The sequence below is a fragment of the Coregonus clupeaformis genome, unplaced genomic scaffold, assembly GCF_020615455.1.
Source record: "Coregonus clupeaformis isolate EN_2021a unplaced genomic scaffold, ASM2061545v1 scaf0075, whole genome shotgun sequence".
NCBI classification, from domain to species: Eukaryota; Metazoa; Chordata; class Actinopteri; order Salmoniformes; family Salmonidae; genus Coregonus; species Coregonus clupeaformis.
The window spans coordinates 82,040-106,370 of NW_025533530.1; the positions used below are offsets into that span (position 1 = coordinate 82,040).

At 42.8% G+C, this 24,331-nt stretch overlaps 1 protein-coding gene across 1 annotated transcript; it reads left to right on the forward strand.

The window, feature by feature from the left end:
• The first annotated feature begins 2,332 nt into the window (after positions 1-2,332).
• LOC121555147 (frizzled-7-A) lies at positions 2,333-5,334 on the forward strand. Its single transcript, XM_041868951.2, has one exon. It carries the CDS (start codon positions 2,750-2,752, stop codon positions 4,424-4,426), a length of 1,677 nt encoding a protein of 558 aa, XP_041724885.1. The 5' UTR covers positions 2,333-2,749; the 3' UTR covers positions 4,427-5,334.
• The last annotated feature ends 18,997 nt before the right edge of the window (positions 5,335-24,331 follow it).

The window sequence follows — 24,331 nt, forward strand, 5'->3', positions numbered from 1 at the left end:
ACTATATACTATACACTGGGTAGACTATATACTGGTTAGACTATATACTATACACTGGGTAGACTATATACTATAAACTGGGTAGACTATATACTATACACTGGGTAGACTATATACTATACACTGGGTAGACTATATACTATACACTGGGTAGACTATATACTGGGTAGAATGTATACTATACAATGGGTAGACTATATACTATACACTGGGTAGACTATATACTATACACTGGGTAGACTATATACAGTACATTCGGAAAGTATTCAGACCCCTTGACTTTTCATGCATTTTGTTACGTTACAGCCTTCTAAAATGGATTCAATTTTTTAAAAATCTGCAATATACACACAATGCCCCATAATGATGAAGCGAAAACAGGTTTTTAGAAATTTTTGCAAACGTATTAAAAATAAAAAACAGAAATACCTTATTTACATAAGTTTTCAGACCCTTTGCTATGAGACTCGAAATTGAGCTCAGGTGCATCATGTTTCCATTGATCATCCTTGAGATGTTTCTACAACTTGATTGGAGTCCACCTGTGGTAAATTCAATTGAATGGACATGATTTGGAAAGGCACACACCTGTCTATATAAGGTCCCACAGTTGACAGTGTATGTCAGAACAAAAAGCAAGCCATGAGGTCGAAGGAATTGTCCGTAGAGCTCCGAGACAGGATTGTGTCGAGGCACAGATCTGGGGAACTGTACCAAAACATTTATGCAGCATTGAAGGTCCCCAAGAACACAGTGGCCTCCATCATTCTTAAATGGAAGAAGTTTAGAACCACCAAGACTCTTCCTAGAGCTGGCCGCCCGGCCAAACTGAGCAATCGGGGGAGAAGGGCCTTGGTCAGGGAGGTGACCAAGAACCCAATGGTCACTTTGACAGAGCTCCAGAGTTCCTCTGTGGGGATGGGAGAACCTTCCAGAAGGACAACCATCTCTGCAGCACTCCACCATTCAGGACTTTATGGTAGAGTGGCCAGACGGAAGCCACTCCTCACTAAAAGGCACATGATAGCCCGCTTGGAGTTTGCCAAAAGGCACCTAAAGGACTCTCAGACCATGAGAAACAAGATTCTCTGGTCTGATGAAACCGAGATTGAACTCTTTGGCCTGAATGCCAAGCGTCACGTCTGGAGGAAACCTGGCACCATCCCTACAGTGAAGCATGGTGTTGGCAGCATCATGCTTTGTGGATGTTTTTCAGCGGCAGGGACTGGGTGACTAGTCACGATCGAGGGAAAGATTAATGGAGCAAAGTACAGAGAGATCCTTGATGAAAACCTGCTCCAGAGCTCTCAGGACCTCAGACTGGGGGTGAAGGTTCACCTTCCAACAGGACAACAACCCTAAGCACACATCCAAGACAACACAGGAGTGGCTTCGGGACAGGTCTCTGAATGTCCTTGAGTGGCCCAGCCAGAGCCTGGACTTGAACCCGATCTAACATCTCTGGAGAGACCTGAAAATAGCTGTGCAGCGACGCTCCCTGTCCAACCTGACAGAGCTTGAGAGGATCTGCTGAGAAGAATGGGAGAAACTCCCCAAATACGGGTGTGCTAAGCTTGTAGCGTCATACCCATGAAGACTCAAGGCTGTAATCGCTGCCAAAGGCGCTTCAACAAAGTACTGAGTAAAAGGTCTGAATACTTATGTAAATGTGATGTTTCAGTTTTTTATTTTTAATACATTTGCAAAAATGTCTAAAAAACTGTTTTTGCTTTGTCATTTTGGGGTATTGTGTGTAGATTGTTGAGGGGAAAAAACTATTTAATCAATTTTAGAATAAGGCTGTAATGTAACAAAATGTGGAAAAAGTCAAGGGGTCTGAATACTTTCCGAATGCACTGTATATGTACAGTACATAGCTACCTCTACCTGGTATATAGCCATGTTGTTTTATACTACCTACCTATAGCCATGTTATTTTTACTCTTCATTTTTATTCGTTATTCACTGTGCCACTATTTCTATTTGGACCCATACATAAGCAGCATTTCACTGTTAAGTCTACACCTGTTGTCTATGAAGCATGTGACAAATAAAAGTAGATTTTGATTTGAGATTACGCACCAAAAATACTTCTGGAAAAAAGAAGGAGAAAAAAAGTCAACACCCACTTTGCCATAATTCCCTCAATCCAATCAGGATCGAGACGCAAAGGAAAACAAACCCTGTGATTAGTCGGAAGAGCCCATGGTTTTCAGGCGCCCCGCCCTTACAGTGTGGCTTGTGAATGAGGGTTAACTGGAAACCGACGTCACATCATCGTGTGCTCTTCTGTGTGTGCCACAGCTACAACTTCTCAGTATCCAGCAAGGCAGCGCCGTGGACAGTGCGCAAAATAAGAATATTGCAACTTTTTAACAATATTTGATACATCTGCATGCGCAACGATTTCCAACACAAGCGAGGAGATGCGCGCTGTGGACCCTTCATTTTAACTAAGGAGACAGTGAATTACTTTTTAAACTGCTGATACCGAGAAGGAAACGCAAAGGAGTGCCTCTTTCTAACGGATTTTCTTTACAGCTATTTACAAAGAGCTGAGACCATTGTGAAGTCATGAGAATACGGAGACCACGCGCACGGTTTTGTGGACTTATACAAGCCGTTTAGAGTCGAGATAGAAAAAAGAAACAACCTTTTTCAATGTAAGAGACCGTGTATATATGAAACTCGAGTTTTTTAGGAACTATTTTTGCATTTGGGAGTTTATTGAACTTGTTTTATTTTAACTATGGCGGAATCGGCTCATTGGGCAGGTATGGCGCATTGTGCGCTGGTGATCTTGTGTGCGCTTTTCCGGTTGTGTTCAGGCCAGTACCACGGGGAGAAGGGCATCTCTATACCCGAACACGGCTTCTGCCAGCCCATCTCCATACCCCTCTGTACGGACATCGCCTATAACCAGACCATCATGCCGAACCTCCTCGGCCACACGAACCAGGAAGACGCCGGGCTGGAGGTCCATCAGTTCTACCCGCTCGTCAAGGTCCAGTGTTCCTTGGACCTGAAGTTCTTCCTGTGTTCCATGTACGCGCCGGTCTGTACGGTCCTCGAGCAGGCTATTCCGCCGTGCAGGTCCCTGTGTGAGCGGGCGAGACACGGCTGCGAGGCCCTGATGAATAAGTTCGGTTTCCAGTGGCCGGAGAGGCTCCGCTGTGAGAACTTCCCCGTCCACGGAGCGGGAGAGATCTGTGTGGGTCAAAACACCTCGGACACCGGTAGCCCCACCTCTTACCCAACACCGTACGTGCCTGAGCTCATGACTTTACCCCCCTATATGGGACGACCAAGCCAGCACCAGGAGTTCTCCTGCCCGCTGCAACTGCAGGTGCCCAACTATCTGAACTACTACTTTGTGGGGGTAAAGGACTGCGGCGCGCCTTGCGAGCCCACCAAGCCCAACGGGTTGATGTATTTTCGGGAGGAGGAGGTGAAGTTTGGCCGGCTCTGGGTCGGGATCTGGTCCATTCTGTGCTGTGCGAGCACCCTGTTCACGGTGCTGACCTATCTAGTGGACATGAGACGGTTCCGCTACCCGGAGAGGCCGATCATCTTCCTCTCCGGCTGTTACTTCATGGTGGCTACTGCCTACGTGGCTGGGTTCATCTTAGAGGACAAAGTGGTGTGTATTGATAAATTCGAGGATGCTGGTTATAAGACTGTAGCGCAGGGAACTAAGAAGGAGGGCTGTACTATTCTCTTTATGGTCCTGTATTTCTTCGGCATGGCCAGCTCTATATGGTGGGTGATTCTGTCCCTCACATGGTTCCTCTCTGCCGGTATGAAGTGGGGGCATGAAGCCATCGAGGCCAACTCTCAGTATTTCCACCTCGCTGCCTGGGCTTTACCCGCTGTTAAAACTATCACCATCCTGGCCATGGGACAGGTGGATGGAGACCTACTCACAGGGGTGTGCTATGTGGGCATCAACAGTGTGGATTCGTTGCGTGGTTTCGTTCTGGCACCTCTTTTTGTCTACTTGTTCACAGGGACATCGTTCCTCCTTGCGGGATTTGTGTCTCTGTTCCGAATCAGAACTATCATGAAACACGACGGAACCAAGACGGAGAAGCTGGAGAAGCTCATGGTTCGGATCGGAGTGTTCAGTGTTCTCTACACCGTTCCAGCCACTATCGTCATAGCCTGCTACTTCTACGAGCAGGCGTTCCGTGAGCAGTGGGAGAAAACTTGGCATGTGCAGATCTGTAAGAGGTTCGCCGTGCCTTGTCCTCCAAACAATTTTGCGCTCATGACCCCGGACTTCACTGTCTTTATGATCAAGTATTTGATGACTTTGATTGTCGGCATCACCTCCGGGTTTTGGATATGGTCAGGGAAAACACTGCAGTCGTGGCGCAGCTTCTATAAGAGACTGAGTAACAGCAACCAGGGAGAAACGACAGTATGAACGTCAATGACAGGGGGAATATATATAATTGTATACGTCCCAACTGGCACCCTACGCTGTATTTAGTGCGCTACTTTTGGCCAGGGTCCCATAAAGTAGTGTACTATTAAGGGGGTAGGGTGCCATTTGGGATAAGACTGTGCGGTTGTCCCGCGGAGCAGAGAGCGATCCTCCTATGATGAGTTCATATGGGGTCCGTGGCTCGTGCAGCCTGCCTGCCTCCGAACCGGACATTCTAAAGTGGACTATAAGAATCCTTTCACGAGCCTATAATAAGCCATTGGCTTCCCAGATTCAAGGGTTGTTGCGAAAAAGCAAAAATACGTATGGGACACTTTATTGTGCAACGATCATTTGAAGGAGAGTCTGGAGAAACGGATCGCTCCTAAAGAATGCAACATAATGCTGACGTCAAATGTATCATTGTATCGCATGTAGGTCAAATTTATGAATAATGTAGAGCCACTAGGTCTTTATAAGAAGTGTTTTACGTTACAGAGGTGATCCGTACAATTGTATACAATTAATTACCTTATTCACACTATAGACCTATACCATATAACGCTACTGGCAAGTTATAATTGAAGAAAGAACATGTTTGCCTTACGATTTTTTGTTTTCGTGGTAATTTGTTTTGACATTCACAGCCAACCAGTGACAATCATGCATTTTTTTGTGGAACAGAAAGACTGACAGACATTGCATTTGGAAATATGATAGAAAATGCATGTGTGTAGCTGTGGAATTATGCTACTGCAGTATACATATCTTGTAAATACTTTTTTTTTTCAAAGATTATATGTATTTAGGAAAATAATCATGCAATTTTTTACTTAATTTTTTTTATGCAGTAAACGGTACCATTTGTAGCCTACCTGTACAGTTTCACTGATTAAAATTATTTTATTTTTAAATGTCTTGCTTTTGTGGTCAATGTGTAGCTTATAAGAATAGTTTATATTTTGAAGAATAATTTATGCCATGATTTAAAGGGGTAGTTCACTCAAATCCTTACCCTCTAAGCAGTCAATGGACAAGGTATGACAGCAATCCATGCTTCGGTTTTATTTCCCTGGCACCGTTTCCAAATGCTAATGTTCTAGCATTTGTGACACAAATCCCATTCAAGTCCTGGTACCGTTATTAGCATTTTTCGCGCATCATGTACAAATAATCCAAAAGTATCTAAAATTGATTGTGAAGCTCAACAAAGTCACTTATAGATTATTTGAACATGATGCGGGAAAAATGCTAATATTGTTACAATGACTTTGTGGCATTTATGGCACAAATCTCATTCAAGTCATGGTACCGATATAAGCATTTTTCACGCATCATGTTCAAATGAATAATGGAGTCTATTTTGGCAAAATGCCTTACAATCATGGAATTATAAAATAGGTATTTCTATTTGAAGTAGGCTAGCTCATGCGGTTTGAAAATATTTGTCACCCACATGACAAGAGCATTTATCAAAAACCCCTCATTCTACTTATTAAATTGAAAGGATTCGTTTGAAGTCATATGTCGGCAAACTTATCCACGACCGGGGTAAGAAGGTTGAAATATCGACTGGTGGGTGTCCATATAGACAGGTGGGTGTCCATATCGACTGGTGGGTGTCCATGTCGACAGGTGGGTGTCCATATCGACAGGTGGGTGTCCATATCGACAGGTGGATGTCCATATCGACAGGTGGGTGTCCATATCGACAGGTGGGTGTCCATATCGACAGGTGGATGTCCATATCGACTGGTGGGTGTCCATATAGACAGGTGGGTGTCCATATCGACTGGTGGGTGTCCATGTCGACAGGTGGGTGTCCATATCGACAGGTGGGTGTCCATATCGACAGGTGGGTGTCCATATCGACAGGTGGGTGTCCATATCGACAGGTGGGTGTCCATATCAACAGGTGGATGTCCATATCGACTGGTGGGTGTCCATATCGACAGGTGGGTGTCCATATCGACAGGTGGGTGTCCATATCGACAGGTGGGTGTCCATATCGACAGGTGGGTGTCCATATCGACAGGTGGATGTCCATATCGACTGGTGGGTGTCCATATCGACAGGTGGGTGTCCATATCGACTGGTGGGTGTCCATGTCGACAGGTGGGTGTCCATATCGACAGGTGGGTGTCCATATCGACAGGTGGATGTCCATATCGACAGGTGGGTGTCCATATCGACAGGTGGGTGTCCATATCGACTGGTGGGTGTCCATATCGACAGGTGGGTGTCCATATCGACAGGTGGGTGTCCATATCGACAGGTGGGTGTCCATATCGACAGGTGGGTGTCCATATCGACAGGTGGGTGTCCATATCGACAGGTGGGTGTCCATATCGACAGGTGGATGTCCATATCGACTGGTGGGTGTCCATATAGACAGGTGGGTGTCCATATCGACTGGTGGGTGTCCATGTCGACAGGTGGGTGTCCATATCGACAGGTGGGTGTCCATATCGACAGGTGGATGTCCATATCGACAGGTGGGTGTCCATATCGACAGGTGGGTGTCCATATCGACAGGTGGATGTCCATATCGACTGGTGGGTGTCCATATCGACAGGTGGGTGTCCATATCGACAGGTGGGTGTCCATATCGACAGGTGGGTGTCCATATCGACAGGTGGGTGTCCATATCGACAGGTGGGTGTCCACTCCAAAGTGCTGCATGTCATGATGACACTCACCTGTCTCAATCAATTAGAGAAGATTAGAAATTAGTCTCCCGAGTGGCGCAGTGGTCTAAGGCACTGCATCGCAGTGCTAGCTGTGCCACTAGAGATCCTGGTTCGAATCCAGGTGCTGTCGTAGCCGGCCGCGACCGGGAGACCCATGGGGCGGCGTACAATTGGCCCAGGGGAGGGAATGGCCGGCAGGGATGTAGCTCAGTTGGTAGAGCATAGCGTTTGCAACGCCAGGGTTGTGGGTTTGATTCCCACGGGGAAGTATATTAATAATGTATGCACTAACTGTAAGTCGCTCTGGATAAGAGCGTCTGCTAAATGTAGAAATAGACAAGATGGCGGCGTACACAGACTTGGATCACTTCATGGAGCAAGACATTTTGCTAGGCTTAACATGACCTACTTAATAATGCCTATCAGCCTGCTGTAACAGTAATAATGGTCTGACTCTAGGTGATATTTTCAATAGCTAAGCCTATTGTTCTCCCAACATATGAAGTCAGCGTGGGAATATAAAGGTTGTTTGTTGGGCCATGTCATTGTTTGTTGGGCCAGGTCATAGTTTGTTGGGACATGTCATAGTTTGTTGGGACATGTCCAACATGGCCTGAAATGACCTGAAACAACAGTCACATTGTCATGTTAAAGAAAAACCTTACTGCCTACATGAGCATAGGGAATTTACATTTATGTAGATTAAATCTGTGGTGTGATTGACCTTTTCCAATGGCGTCATATTTTCTTTGATTAAATCAACATTGATTTCTCACCTCCTGATACGTTGGCGCCACCTATCGGCAGTTTGGCGCGTGTCAGATCTAAATTTGGTAATAAATGGCCAGCTACCAGCTAATAGAGTGATAATACCAGCTCAGCTGGTAGAGCACGGCGCTTGTAACGCCAGGGTAGTGGGTTCGATCCCCGGGACCACCCATACACAAAAAAAATGTATGCGCACATGACTGTAAGTCGCTTTGGATAAAAGCGTCTGCTAAATGGCATATTGTTATTATTATTATTATAATATAAACAGATTAAAACTGACAGCTCAGGTATAAAATAAAAGGTTTGTTGTGATCACAGTTATCTTTTCTTCTTCAGTCCCGCTGTCAGATACTGAAATGAAAATTAGATGCAATTTGTTGCTTCCTCTAAAACTGTCTGTGGAATAATACGCAGGGCCTGTTCTGTTGGACTACTGAATTAATCATATAATCAGTTTAGAGGCCATAAACAAAACAACATTGATGAAAAATACATACCGGTTATCAAAAAGGAACATAGATGGCTACCAAAAAAGAGTGACGTAATTCGCTTTGAAATCGGTTTACAGTAACAAGCAGTTAGGGTATTTTTACAGTAACAAGACGTTAGGGTATTTTTACAGTAACAAGCAGTTAGGGTATTTTTACAGTAACAAGCAGTTAAGGTATTTTTACAGTAACAAGAAGTTAGGGTATTTTTACAGTAACAAGCAGTTAGGGTATTTTTACAGTAACAAGCATTTAGGGTATTTTTACAGTAACAAGCATTTAGGGTATTTTTACAGTAACAAGACGTTAGGGTATTTTTACAGTAACAAGACGTTAGGGTATTTTTACAGTAACAAGCAGTTAGGGTATTTTTACAGTAACAAGCAGTTAGGGTATTTTTACAGTAACAAGAAGTTATGTATTTTTTACAGTAACAAGCAGTTAGGGTATTCTTACAGCAACAAGCATTTAGGGTATTTTTACAGTAACAAGCATTTAGGGTATTTTTACAGTAACAAGCAGTTAGGGTATTTTTACAGTAACAAGCAGTTAGGGAATTTTTACAGTAACAAGCATTTAGGGTATTTTTACAGTACAAGAAGTTAGGGTATTTTAACAGTAACAAGAAGTTAGGGTATTTTTACTTAACAAGAAGTTAGGGTATTTTTACAGTAACAAGAAGTTAGGGTATTTTTACAGTAACAGGAAGTTAGGGTATTTTTACAGTAACAGGAAGTTAGGGTATTTTTACAGTAACAAGCAGTGAGGGTCTGTTTACAGTAACAAGCAGTGAGGATCAGGGCCGGATAAAAAAATCCAGGGCTCCTTTTTTTTTAGTAGCGCCTGTAGTGGATATTGTCATACCGTTAATCTGCCTGTGGTGGATATTGTCATACCATTAATCTGCCTGTGGTGGATATTGTCATACCATTATTCTGCCTGTGGTGGAAGAGCTGTCATACCATTAATCTGCCTGTGGTGGAAAAACTGTAATACCATTAATCTGCCTGAAGCGGAAAAGCTTTCAAACCATTAATCTGCCTGTAGTGGAAAAACCTTCATACCGTACATCTGCCTGTCCTGGAAAAACTGTCATACCGTTAATCTGCCTTCAGCGGAAAAACTATCATACCTTTAATCTGCTTGTACTCGAAAAGCTTTCATACCGTTAATCTGCCTGTAGTAGAAAAACGTTCATACCATTAATCTGCCTGTAGTGGAAAAGCTTTCATACCGTTATTCTGCCAGTACTGGAAAAACTGCAATACAGTTAATCTGCCTGTAGCGGGAAAACTGTCATACTGTTAATCTGCCTGTAGTGGAAAAGCATTCATACCGTTAATCTGCCTGTAGTGGAAAAGTTTTCATACCATTAATCTGCCTGCAGTAGAAAAACTGTCATACTGTTTATTTGCCTGTAGTAGGAAAAACAGTAATACCGTTAATCTGCCTGTATTGGAAAAGCTTTCATTCCGTTAATCTGCCTGTATTGGAAAAGCTTTCATTTCGTTGATCTGCCTGTATTGGAAAAGCTTTCATTTCGTTGATCTGCCTGTATTGGAAAAGCTTTCATTTCGTTGATCTGCCTGTATTGGAAAAGCTTTCATTTCGTTGATCTGCCTGTATTGGAAAAGCTTTCATGCCGTTAATCTGCATTTAGTGGAACTACATCTGAGCGTGTCCCCCAAATGGCACCCTATTCCCTATATAGTGCACTACTTTAGACCAGAAAATGGCACCCTATTCCCTATATAGTGCACTACTTTAGACCAGAAAATGGCACGCTATTCCCTATATAGTGCACTACTTTAGACCAGAGAATGGCACCCTATTCCCTATATAGTGCACTACTTTAGACCAGAGAATGGCTCCCTATTCCCTATATAGTGCACTACTTTAGACCAGAGAATGGCACCCTATTCCCTATATAGTGCACTACTTTTGACCAGAGAATGGCACCCTATTCCCTATATAGTGCACTACTTTAGACCAGAGAATGGTACCCTATTCCCTATAGTGCACTACTTTAGACTCAGAGAATGGCACCCTATTCCCTATATAGTGCACTACTTTAGACCAGAGAATGGCACCCTATTCCTATATAGTGCACTACTTTAGACCAGAGAATGGCACCCTATTCCCTATATAGTGCACTACTTTAGACCAGAGAATGGCACCCTATTCCCTATATAGTGCACTACTTTAGACCAGAGAATGGCACCCTATTCCCTATATAGTGCACTACTTTAGACCAGAGAATGGCACCCTATTCCCTATGTAGTGCACTACTTTAGACCAGAGAATGGCACCCTATTCCCTATATAGTGCACTACTTTAGACCAGAGAATGGCACCCTATTCCCTATATAGTGCACTACTTTAGACCAGAGAATGGAACCCTATTCCCTATATAGTACACTACTTTAGACCAGAGAATGGCACCCTATTCCCTATATAGTGCACTACTTTAGACCAGAGAATGGCACCCTATTCCCTACATAGTGCACTACTTTTGACCACTATATAAGGAATAGGGTGCCATTTCAGACACACCTCAAGACTTTGGGTCTCTCCTTTTCTGTGTTAGTGTTTCAGGATGGGTGAAGGTGGTTAGGAGGACTCTGGGACAGACAGGAAGGGAGGTGGGTAATATCTGAGTTGCAACCACGGCAACGGAAACACAGTGGTTGAGCTGGGAGAGGCCATACGGACAAGCCTGCCCAAACTGATGATGTATTTTGTGCAGCTGAGAGTCGAGTGTGGAGACGAATGGATTCGGTTCAGTCAGTCTTCCTGATGAGCCCTTCCCAGGCCCAGCTAGTTTATGCTGGCCAGCTGGCAACAACAGCAGCGTGGCGCTAGTTAAAACTTGTAAAAGAAAGTGATGTTTATTTCAATGGGGGAGGGAGAAATAACCTGTAGTATTGGTCACCATCTGGATGTCACCTTGACATGCCAATTAGCTAACATTACGACAAGCTGGTTGCAAGGTGCCGACGTGAGACCCCACTGGGCACAGACGTCAAATTCAACGTCTATTCCATGTTAATTTATTTGAAATGACGTGGAAACAATGTTGATTCAACCAGTGTGTGCCCAGTGGGACTTGCATCCCAGCGGGCAACTGTAGGCTAATCACGTAGCCGGCTGTAGCTAACGTGGCCAATTTGCTCTAGCCCACTTGATTTTACATAGAGTAGGATAGCATCCTACACGAGAAATAACTTGTAATATTGGTAGTAACCATCTGGATGTCACTTTGATACAGTCTACACTGCTCAATGGGGAGAGTTTGCGCTGCAAGCCGATAACACAACATTACGGGTGTCCTTCGCTCCCGTAAGCTAAAAGCACATTTATTGTAGTGATTTTCACCAACAATGTACAACTACTGCAGTGGAGCGGGTCGAGAGCTTCAAGTTCCTCGGTGTCCACATCACTAAGGATCTATCATGGTCCACACACACACCAGCACAGTCGTGAAGATGGCACGACAACGCCTCTTCCCACTCAGGAGGCTGAAAAGATTTGGAATGGGGCCCTCAGATCTTCAAAAAGTTATACAGCTGCACCATTGAGAGCATCTTGACTGGCTGCATCACCGCCTGGTATGGCAACTGCTTGGCATCCGACCGCAAGGCGGTACAGAGGGTAGTGCGTACCGCCCAGTACATCACTGGGGCCAAGCTTCCATCCAGGACCCCTATACCAGCCAGTTCAGAGGAAAGCCCTACAAATTGTCAAAGACTCCAGCCACCCAAGTCATAGACTGTTATCTCTGCTACCACATGGCAAGCAGTACCGATGCACCAAGTCTGGGACCAACATGACCCTGAAGAGCTTCTACCCCCAAGGCATAAGACTGCTAAATTGTTAACCAAATAGCTACCTGGACTATCTGCATTGATCCTTTTTGCACTGGCTTTTGACTCATCACATACGCTGCTGCTACTGTTTATTATCTGTCACTTTGTTCCTAGTTACAGTGAGGGGAAAAAAGTATTTGATCCCCTGCTGATTTTGTACGTTTGCCCACTGACAAAGACATTATCAGTCTATAATTTTAATGGTAGATTTATTTGAACAGTGAGAGACAGAATAACAACAAACAAATCCAGAAAAACGCATGTCTGGATAAGAGCGTCTGCTAAATGACTAAAATGTAAATGTAATGTCAAAAATGTTATAAATTGATTTGCATTTTAATGAGGGAAATAAGTATTTGACCCCTCTGCAAAACATGACTTAGTACTTGGTGGCAAAACCCTTGTTGGCAATCACAGAGGTCAGACATTTCTTGTAGTTGGCCACCAGGTTTGCACACATCTCAGAAGGGATTTTGTCCCACTCCTCTTTTCAGATCTTCTCCAAGTCATTAAGGTTTCGAGCCTGACGTTTGGCAACTCAAATCTCAGCTCGTTACCTGTATAAAAGACACCTGGGAGCCAGAAATCTTTCTCATTGAGAGGGGGTCAAATACTTATTTCCCTCATTAAAATGCAAATCAATTTACAACATTTTTTACATGCGTTTTTTCTGGATTTTTTTGTTGTTATTCTGTCTCTCAATGTTCAAATAAACCTACCATTAAAATTATAGACTGATCATTTCTTTGTCAGTGAGCAAACGTACAAAATCAGCAGGGGATCAAATACTTTTTTCCCCTCACTGTATATGTACATATATCTGCCTCAACTACCTCGTACCCCTGAACATCGACTCAGTACTGGTACCCCTTGTATATACAGTATCTATTTTCTCTCTTTCTGCATTGTTGGGAAGGGCCCGTAAGGAAGCATTTCACTGTTAGTCTACACCTGTTGTTTACGAAGCATGTGACGAATAAAATGTGATTTAGATTTTTGCTTTGATATGACATTAACGTCTACAATTTTGTAAAGAAATAAAATAATAATTACTCTGAATGATTCGGAACACTCACCCAAGTCTCAACTTCAGCAGACAAGTTAAAAATTCTCGCTGAAGTTTTCTAACCACAAGCATAAACTAGCTAGCTGGGAAGGGCTAATCAGGAGGACTGACTGAACTGAATCAGTTCATCTCCACTCGACTCTCGCTGCGTGACATACATCATCAATTTGGGCGCCAGGCATGTCCGTATAGCCTCATCCCGGTTGAGCTGTGCCTGCCCAGAAAGAAACCCTGGAGGACCTTAGCAACAGCAACTCAGCAAACACAAGTTTTCAGGACAGACAGGGCCAGAGGAGAAGGTGCCTCAGTTTCAAAAGAGGCTATTGGCTTTTCATGACTCATACTCATGACTCATACTAATGACTCATACTCACCGAATGGAACAGAGCTCAGGTAGGACTTTTCCTTGCAGTTGTAGAGCCTTGAAAATCTGTGGTTTAGTTTTAGTGGATTTATTTAGATTTTATCCGTATCAATATAATTCAAGTTTAGGATTACCCAAACCCAGTAACAATGGAGGACTGAAGACACCAGTGCAGATCGCCTCAAGATAAAAACAGGAATATTCGATATCTGTCAATCTGACTAAATATTAGCACTTCACTCCACATACTCGTGGGCAATAACCATCATTCAAGGATAACAACACAAAACAAATTATACGGCTAGAGAAATGTATCGACCTATATTACCAACACAGTCAACACCAAAACATGTCTGTCACGTTCGTTCAATGACGGGTCAGACCAAGGCGCAGCGTGATATACGTACATGTTTATTTACACTGAATAAACACACGACAAAACAACAAACAAACGAAACGTGAAGTCCTAAGGTTGTACATACAACGAACCTTACCCAGAACAAGATCCCAAAACTAGACAGTGCCAATAGGCTGCCTAAGTATGGTCCCCAATCAGAGACAACGAGCGACAGCTGCCTCTGATTGGGAACCACACCGGCCAACATAGATCCACACATACTAGATCGACAACATAGAAAAAGCACAACAAGGAATATACACACCCTGACTCAACATATAAGCGTCCCCTGAGTCAGGGCGTGACAATGTCAGAGAGTAAGCATGGAGAACCAATCCCCAAAAGAAAACAAGACTCCTCGACTGACACGGGCGATTTATGCTTTTCACAACCTGGAACGGTAAATGTAGAAACTGACTTGCTAAAGTCGAAAAATTATAAATTGGGCATACTACTATTGAACTAGTCAGAAACGACATAAAGGAGTTGAAGGCGAGCTTTCGAGATGAGTGACGAAAAAAATAACTGTGACAATGGAGAAAGAAAAGAAACAAGCTAATCAATAATTGAACCGGACGTTAAAGAACTTTAAAAATAGATGTTTCTGAGAGAAGCCTTACTTGAAATACAGACTAGATCTATGCGAGAACATCTGCTACTTACCGGTATTAAAGACAATGAGGATGAAGATCGAGAGAGTGTGGTGAAAGAATTCCTGGTGATACTGTCGACAAAATCAAACTCGAACTTGTACATCGTTTCGGACAGAGAGGACAGCGATTCGAGCGACCAATCGTTTCCAAATGTGCATTCTTTAAAGATAAAATAATGGTTAAAAGAAATGAATGATCAGTTCCCGAAGAACATTGCAGAACGGCACTACTCCACGGCTATTTTAAATAATACAAAGTTCCTATAGAGGAGTGGAATAATGAAACCCAATACTATCCATGGTAGGGATTGTAATAACAAACTGGAAAACAATCAAATACAACAATTGATAAAGAAATAAACTACAGATACACTATACCATTCAAGATATTCACTTGGCTCTGTCATATCCTCACATGGCCTCTCCTATCATTGCTACGCAGACGACACACAATTAATCTTCTCCTTTCCACCTTCTGATAACCAGGTGGCGAATCACATCTCTGCATGTCTGGCAGACATATCAGTGTGGATGTCGGATCCCCACCTCAAGCTGAACCTCAGCAAGACGGAGCTGCTCTTCCTCCCGGGGAAGGACTGCCCGCTCCATGATCTCGCCATCACGGTTGACAACTCCATTGTGTCCTCCTCCCAGAGTGCAAAGAGCCTTGGCGTGACCCTGGACAACACCCTGTCGTTCTCCGCTAACATCAAAGCGGTGACCCGATCCTGTAGGTTCCTGCTCTACAATATTCGCAGAGTACGACCCTACCTTACACAGGAAGCGGCACAGGTCCTAATCCAGGCACCTGTCATCTCCCGTCTGGATTACTGCAACTCGCTGTTGGCTGGGCTCCCTGCCTGTGCCATTAAACCCCTACAACTCATCCAGCATGCTGCAGCCCGTCTGGTGTTCAACCTTCCCAAGTTCTCTCACGTCACCCCGCTCCTCCGTACACTCCACTGGCTTCCAGTTGAAGCTCGCATCTGCTACAAGACCATGGTGCTTGCCTACGGAGCTGTGAGGGGAATGGCATCTTCTTACCTTCAGGCTCTGATCAGTCCCTACACCCAAACGAGGGCACTGCGTTCTTCCACCTCTGGCCTGCTGGTCCCCCTACCTCTGCGGAAGCACATTTCCCGCTCAGCCCAGTCAAAACTGTTCGCTGCTCTGGCACCCCAATGGTGGAACAAGCCAAATCAAAAGAAATCAGCCAAGACCTCAGAAAAAAATTTGTAGACCTCCACAAGTCTGGTTCATCCTTGGGAGCAATTTCCAAATGCCTGAAGGTACCACGTTCATCTGTACAAACAATAGTACGCATGTATAAACACCATGGGACCACGCAGCCGTCATACCGCTCAGGAAGGAGACGCGTTCTGTCTCCTAGAGATGAACGTACATTGGAGCGAAAAGTGCAAATCAATCCCAGAAAAACAGCAAAGGATCTTGTGAAGATGCAAAAGTATCTACAGTTGAAGTCGGAAGTTTACATACACCTTAGCCAAATACATTTCAACTCAGTTTTTCACAATTCCTGACATTTAATCCTAGTAAAAATTCCCTGTCTTAGGTCAGTTAGGATCACCACTTTATGTTAAGAATGTGAAATGTCAGAATAATAGTAGAGAGAATTATTTATTTCAGCTTTTATTTCTTTCATCACATTCCCAGTGGGTCAGAAGTTTACATACACTCAATTAGTATTTGATAGCATTGCCTTTAAATTGTTTAACTTGGGTCAAATGTTTCGGGTAGCCTTCCACAAGCTTCCCACAATAAGTTGGGTGAATTTTGGCCCATTCCTCCTGACTGAGCTGGTGTAACTGAGTCAGGTTTGTAGGCATCCTTGCTCGCAAATGCTTTTTCAATTCTGCCCGCAAATTTTCTATAGGATTGAGGTCAGTGCTTTGTGATGGCCACTCCAATACCTTGACTTTGTTGTCCTTAAGCCATTTTGCCACAACTTTGGAAGTATGCTTGGGGTCATTGTCCATTTGGAAGCCATTTGCGACCAAGCTTTAACTTCCTGACTGATGTCTTGAGATGTTGCTTCAATATATCCACATAATTTTCCTTCCTTATGATTCCATCTATTTTGTGAAGTGCACCAATCCCTCCTGCAGCAAAGCACTTCCACAGCATGATGCTGCCAACCCCGTGCTCCACAGTTGGGATGGTGTTCTTCGGCTTGCAAGCCGACCCCTTTTCCCTCCAAACATAACGATAGTCATTATGGCCAAACAGTTATATTTTTGTTTCATCAGACCAGAGGACATTTCTCCAAAAAGTACGATCTTTGTCCCCATGTGCAGTTGCAAACCGTAGTCTGGCTTTTTTATGGTGGTTTTGGAGCAGTGGCTTCTTCCTTGCTGAGCGGTCTTTCAGGTTATGTCAATGTATTTGGCTAAGGTGTATGTAAACTACTGACTTCAACTGTAGGTATGTGCGGGTGAATATGTGGGGGGAGTGTGGTTGTGATGGAAGATGGGGTGTGTTTTTGTGATTGGAAAAGTGTGGTGAGTTAAGTGAGTGAAAAATGAAAATGGTTGCAAATACCAGAGCCCATGTGTGTCTGCGAGCAGGAGTTGTGACAGAGAGAGTTTTCAGTTTTGTGCAACGCGGTCAGAGACCCACTAAAGCAGCACCGCCCCCTCAAGATTCTGAGCCTGCCTGCTAGAGTTGGTCCATCAAAGCCAAAGCCCCCGGGTGGGTGAGCATAATATACAAGGAATTTCTCAAAGGTGCTAATGAGAACCTTGATGACCTTGTACCTAGCCGGTGTGAACCCAGGTGGAATACCCCCACCCAGGTAGTGGCAGTGCTGGCAACACTAGCTGCAGTAACCCATGGGGAGGGGGTCACACTCGGACAATCAGAGAGGGGGCAAATTATTGTGGCCCTGGCGGCACAAAATAATCAAAAGGTCTGACTGCTCAGAGATACTTGGAACAATGGTCACAACGGGGGACCAGCGTGTGTGTGTTTCAGGGGAAGGGGTGTATCTAAGCACCATCAGCTAGTACTTGACATTGGTTAATCAAATCTCCCAATTTTTGCTAAACTTTGCATGCCTTCTCAAACAGCTACAACTGTATATGCATTCGCGCATCAAGTCTTCTCTTGAGTTGGGCTCAGGGATGTTTTGGGTGAAGGGTGGGGAAAGTGTCTGTTGTTATGTGGGAAAGTGTCTGTTGTTATGTGGTGCCACAAAACTAGGGCCTGTAGGACCTGCCTTGTTGACAGTGCTGTTAAGAATGCAGAGCAGCGCTTTATTATAGACAGACTTCTCCCCATTCTAGCTCTTCCCTCCAAGCCTGAGGGCACACACTTTTTAGTAGGCTTAAATTGAAGATATGGCAAATAGGAGTGGCAATGTCGTCTGCTATTATCCTCAGTAATTTTCCATCCAAGTTGTCAGACCCCGGTGGATTTTCATTGTTGCTAGACAACAACAAAGCGTTTGTTGCTGGCATGTCATGCCTGAGTTTGCTAATCTTGCCAATTATAAAATCATTAAAGTAGTTGGTAATATCAGTGGGTTTTGTGATGAATGAGCCATCTGATTCAATAAATGATGGAGCGGAGTTTGCCTTTTTGCCCAAAATGTCATTTAAGGTGCTCCAAAGCTGTTTACTATCATTCTTTATGTCATTTATCTTTGTTTCATAGTGTAGTTTCTTCTTATTTCTATTCAGTTTAGTCACATGATTTCTCAATTTGCAGTATGTTTGCCAATCGGTTGTGCAGCCAGACCTATTTGCCATCTCTTTTGCCTCATCCCGCTCAACCATACAAATTTTCAATTCCTCATCAATCCACAGGGACGTAACAGTTTTTACAGTCATTTTCTTAATGGGTGCATGCTTATTAGTAACTGGGATAAGCAATTTCATAAATGTGTCAAGTGCAGCGTCTGGTTGCTCATCATTACACACCACGGACCAACAAATATTCTTCACATCAACAACATAGGAATCACTACAAAACTTATTGTATGACCTCTTATACACAATATTTGGCCCAGCCTTTGGAACTTTGGTTTTCCTAGATATGGCTACTATATTGTGATCACTACATCCGATGGATTTGGATACTGCTTTCAAACAAATTTCGGCAGCATTAGTAAAGATATGATCAATACATGTTGATGATTTCATTCCTGTACTGTTTGTAACTACCCTGGTAGGTTGATTGATAACCTGAACCAGGTTGCAGGCACTAGTTACAGTTAAAAGCTTTCTCTTGAGTGGGCAGCCTGATGAAAGCCAGTCAATATTTAAATCACCCAGAAAGTATACCTCGCTATTGATATCACATACATTATCAAGCATTTCACACATGTTATCCAGATACTGACTGTTAGCACTTGGTGGTCTATAGCAGCTTCCCACCAGAATGGGCTTTAGGTGAGGCAGATGAACCTGTAGCCATTATACTTCAACAGTATTTAACATGAGATCCTCTCTAAGCTTTACAGGAATGTGGTTCTGAATATAAACAGCCACACCTCCACCTTTGGCATTTCTGTATTTTCTGTAGATCTTATAACCTTGTATTGCTACCACTGTATCATCAAAGGTATTATCTAAGTGAGTTTCAGAGATAGTCCGAATATGAATGTCATCTGTAACTAGCAAATTATTGATTTCATAAACCTTGTTTCTTAAGCTACATATGTTAATGTGGGCTATTTTTAACACTTTTCTGGGATGCTTGATTGTTTTTCTTGCTTTACTGGGAAGCTTAGCAGTGGTAGACATGATCAGGTTATTTTTATTAGTGCAGGGTGAGCTGCACACAGTGGACTTCCTACTAGGGCACACCACCTCAGCGCTAACAGTGTTACTCTGGTTCATAGGCATATGGTTACTGCATACAATATATGTAGGATCAGGAGAGGCATTCAGGGCAGTATAGCTCAGTTGCCCTGTGTAGCTCAGTTGGTAGAGCATGGCGCTTGCAACGCCAGGGTTGTGGGTTCGATTCCCACGGGGGGCCAGTATGATTTTCTTGTTGTTGTATGCACTCACTGTAAGTCGCTCTGGATAAGAGCGCCTGCTAAATGACTAAAATGTCAAATGTAAAGTGGGACATAAATTAGGTTACTTACACTCTGTCTTCCAACGCCCCTAGGATAATGTACATTTGCTGAAGCATTATGACAACTCAGCGACACAATGGTAGCGGTACCGGAGCGCCAAGTCTAGGTCCAAAAGGCTTCTCAACAGCTTCTACCCCCAAGCCATAAGACCCCTGAACAGCTAATCATGGCTACCCAGACTATTTGCATTGTGTCCTCTTTTACGCTGCTGCTTCTCTCTGTTTATTATCTATGCATAGTCACTTTAACTCTACCCACATGTACATATTACCTCAATTACCTCAACTAACCTGTGCCCCCGCACATTGACTCTGTACCAGTAACCCCTGTATATAGCCTCCCTACTGTTATTTTATTTTACTGTTGCTCTTTGATTATTTGTTATTTTAATTTTTTACTGATCTATTTTTTACTTAACACTTCTTTTTCTTAAAACGTCATTGTTGGTTAAGGGCTTGTAAGTAAGCATTTCACTGTAAGGTCTACACCTGTTGTTATTCGGCGCATGTGGCAAATACAATTTGATTTGATTTGATTAAATGAGATGGACTTGGGTCATTGATAAGTCATTGTCTCAACACAGCCTTACAACGCTGTGAAAGGATCCAGGAACCCAAATTACTTGGGTGGATCACATCCTCCTTATAATAATAGCTTTTTTTCCAGAAGGTATCAAAATTGTCAATAAATGTTTCGCCCACAGAGCTGCAATAGTCTCGCAGGCAGTTATGGAGGGATAAAAGTCTGCTGAACCGTTTAATGCCACAATTTAGGGAGGGCAGAGGGCCAGATAAAATGGGACATTTGTTTGTGTCAAGTACAGACCCAATCAATTCTTTAAAATCCATCTTCAGCTTTTCTGAGCTGCCCTTCATTATGTAATTTCACCCCACATTAACCATGACAGTATCAGCCCCTGGTGACTGACTCACAGCCTTGGGAAGCAACCTGGTGATATCCTGAACTTTTGCCCCAGGAAAACACAAAGTCTTTGCCCCAGGTACAGATATATGCCTCACCATCGAACTCCCAATCACAATCACCAGAATGATCCAGCCTCTGCCATGTTTCGAAGCAGATTGCGAGGCCAGAGCTACAGAACTCATCTGAGAAGAGGGCTGCTGAGACACCGGATTGACTAGGACAGGGAGAGGTAGCTGGAGGGTCATCCACAGCCATGGAGGGAACACCCCCCCAGCAGAAGACAGCTGGTACAGGGGCTCAAAGCGATTTGAAAGTCTTAAGTCCGGACGTGGGGGAAGAAGGCAGGCGCGCCAATAATTCTTCTTCTCCTTCTTTCTGGTTCCGACACGCATCCATTTACGCTCACCTGGAGTCGATCAATGAGCAGCCATTTTCTGGTTCAAGCTAGTAGAGGGGTGCAGTGGTGGAAATTGATCATCGTCCATGAAGGTCCCATTATGATCCTCTTGGATGTTTTGATAGGAAGCATTTAAAGATGCCGATAGTCTCATAGAATCCTTATTCAGTTCAAGGCGTTTGGTCAAATGTCTTATTAATTCTTTAGCTGCATCAAGTTCAATAAATGTTTCACAAATGAAAGTATCCATCAGACCTTTCCCCATGACAACAACGAATATGTAGCAGATTATACATTTAAAAGCATGCGAGTCCCCAGCAGATTCAAATGAGTTTTTACTGCTGCACGCCGACAGTCCAAGGGACTGAAGGCCAAATTACAGAGGAGGAACTTCTTGATGCAATTAAAGCCTTTAAGTCCGGGAAAACTCCAGGGCTGGATGGCATACCAGTTATATCAAACCTTTTTTGGTGTACTCAGAGGACCATTATTAGCATGTTTCAACCACTCATATAAAAACGGTAGATTATCAGATACTCAGCAAGAAGGTCTGATTTCACTATTACTGAAACAGGACCCAGGTGGTAAATATAAAGATCCAGTCCATTAAAAAAATTGGAGGACCTTACACTTCATAGCGCATAGAATTAAAAAAGGTACTGTCGGATATATCAGACTGTTTTTTTTACATGGATGATACATTGGAGATAAGTACTAGAAACAATAGAACACTATGAAACATCTGGGAAACCAGGCCTGGTATTCATAGCTGAAGTTATGTATAGTAACCTTAGGTGTAAAATAGTAAATGATGGCCACTTCTCAGAAAGTATTAAACTGTCAAGGGGAGTAAAACAAGGTTGTCCACTATCAGAATATCTATTTATTATGGCCATCAAAACGTTAGCTATTAAAATCAGATCCAACAATAACATCAAGGGGCTAGAAATCCAGGACTTAAAAACAAAGGTGTCATTGTACTTTGATAATTCATGTTTTCTTTTAAATCCACAATTTAAATCCCTCTACAGCCTCATAGAGGATCTAGATAATTTGTCTAACCTCTCTGGATTATTACAAAACTATGATAAGTGCACCATATTATGTATTGGCTATCTTTTACATTACGATGTAGTTTACCAATAAAATGGTCTGACGGTGAAGTGGACATACTCGGTATTCATATCCCGAAATAAATAAATAATCTCACTACAATTCATTTTAATAGAAAGGACAATACCTATCTATTTGTGGAAAAATCACCCTGATTAACTCTTTAGTCATATCCCCGTTGACCTATTTACTTATGGCCCTGCCTACATCTAACGACTTGTTTCTTAAATTATATGAGCAAAAAATATTCAATTTTATTTGGAATGGCAAGCCAGACAAAATTAAACGGCCCTATTTATATAATAAAATTATATAAATATTAAAGTCATACAAAAGCTATACTTAAATCCAAACTGGTTCTCCAGCAGGTTAGTAAGAATGGCTCACCCAGTGTTCAAGAATCACCTGTATTCAGATGAAAATGAAATAATCTCCAAAATATCACTATTTTTAAAACAAGCCATAGAAAGTTGGTTGCAATTTCAGTTTAATCCACCAGAAAAGACAGAACAAATATTACAACAAATATTATGGTTAAACTCAAATATACTAATTGATAAAAATATATATATATGTAAATCTTTGTAAATTATTTCATAAATAGGACTGGTGGAGTTATGTCACACATGCAGTTAACAAATATATATGGAAATGTCTGCTCAATCCAATATTACAACCAACTAATTTCAGCATTACCGCAAAAATGGAAGAGGTAAGTGGAAGGGGGAGAAAGTCAGGAACTTGTCTGTCGGCCCTGCTTTAAAGACCAAAATTGGTTAAAGAAAATTGTGATGAATAAAAAAGTATACCAGTTTAATTTAAGGACCAAAAAATTTACAGCTGTACCATACAGGTTGCAAAATAGTTGGGAAGAGATTTTTGATGTACCCATTCCATGGCACATGGTTTATGAACTGATACACAAAACAACGCCGAATTCAAAACTTCTTGCAACTAATAGAATGTTATAAATATGGGGTATACAACCATCTCAGCTCTGCAGATTTTGCTGCGAAGAGACAGAATCATTAGATCATTTGTTTTGGTACTGTTCATATGTAGCTTGTTTCTGGTCGCAGGTTCAGGAATGGCTGAAGAACTCCGGGATGCTGACCTTCTAGGCAGAGTTGCAAAGAAAAAGCCATATCTCAGACTGGCCAATAAAAATAAAATATTAAGATGGGCAGTCTGAGATATGGCTTTTTCTTTGCAACTCTGCCTAGAAGGTCAGCATCCCGGAGTCGCCTCTTCACTGTTGACGTTGAGACTGGTGTTTTGCAGGTACTATTTAATGAAGCTGCCAGTTGAGGACCTGTGAGGCGTCTGTTTCTCAAACTAGACACTCTAATGTATTTGTCCTCTTGCTCAGTTGTGCACTGGGGCCTCCCACTCCTCTTTCTATTCTGGATAGAGCCAGTTTGTGCTGTTCTGTGAAGGGAGTAGTACACAGCGTTATACAAGATCTTCAGTTTCTTGGCAATTTCTCGCATAAAATAGCCTTCATTTCTCAGAACAAGGATAGACTGACTGGTTTCAGAAGAAAGTTCTTCGTTTCTGGTCATTTTGAGCCTGTAATCGAACCCACAATTGCTGATGCTCCAGATACTCAACTAGTCTCAAGAAGGCCAGTTTTATTGATTCTTTAGTCAGCACAACAGTTTTCAGCTGTGCTAACATAATTGCAAAAGGGTTTTCTAATGATCAATTAGCCTTTTAAAATTATAAACTTGGATTAGCAAACACAACATGCCATTGGAACACAGGACTGATGGTTGCTGATAATGGGCCTCTGTACGCCTATGTAGAGATTCCATTAAAAATCAGCCGTTTCCAGCTACAATAGCCATTTACAACATTAACAATGTCTACACAGTATTTCTGATCTATTTTATTTTATTTTAATGGACAAAAAAATTGCTTTTCATTCGAAAAACAAGGACATTTCTAAGTGACCCCAAACATTTGAACGGTAGTATACAGTATCTCACAAAAGTGAGTACACCCCTCACATTTTTCTAAATATTTGAGTATATCTTCTCATGTGACAACACTGAAGAAATGACACTTTGCTACA

Coding starts and splice junctions, on each gene's coding strand:
- LOC121555147 (XM_041868951.2), top strand. CDS start 2,750: ATGGCGGAATCGGCTCATTGGGCAGGTATGGCGCATTGTGCGCTGGTG.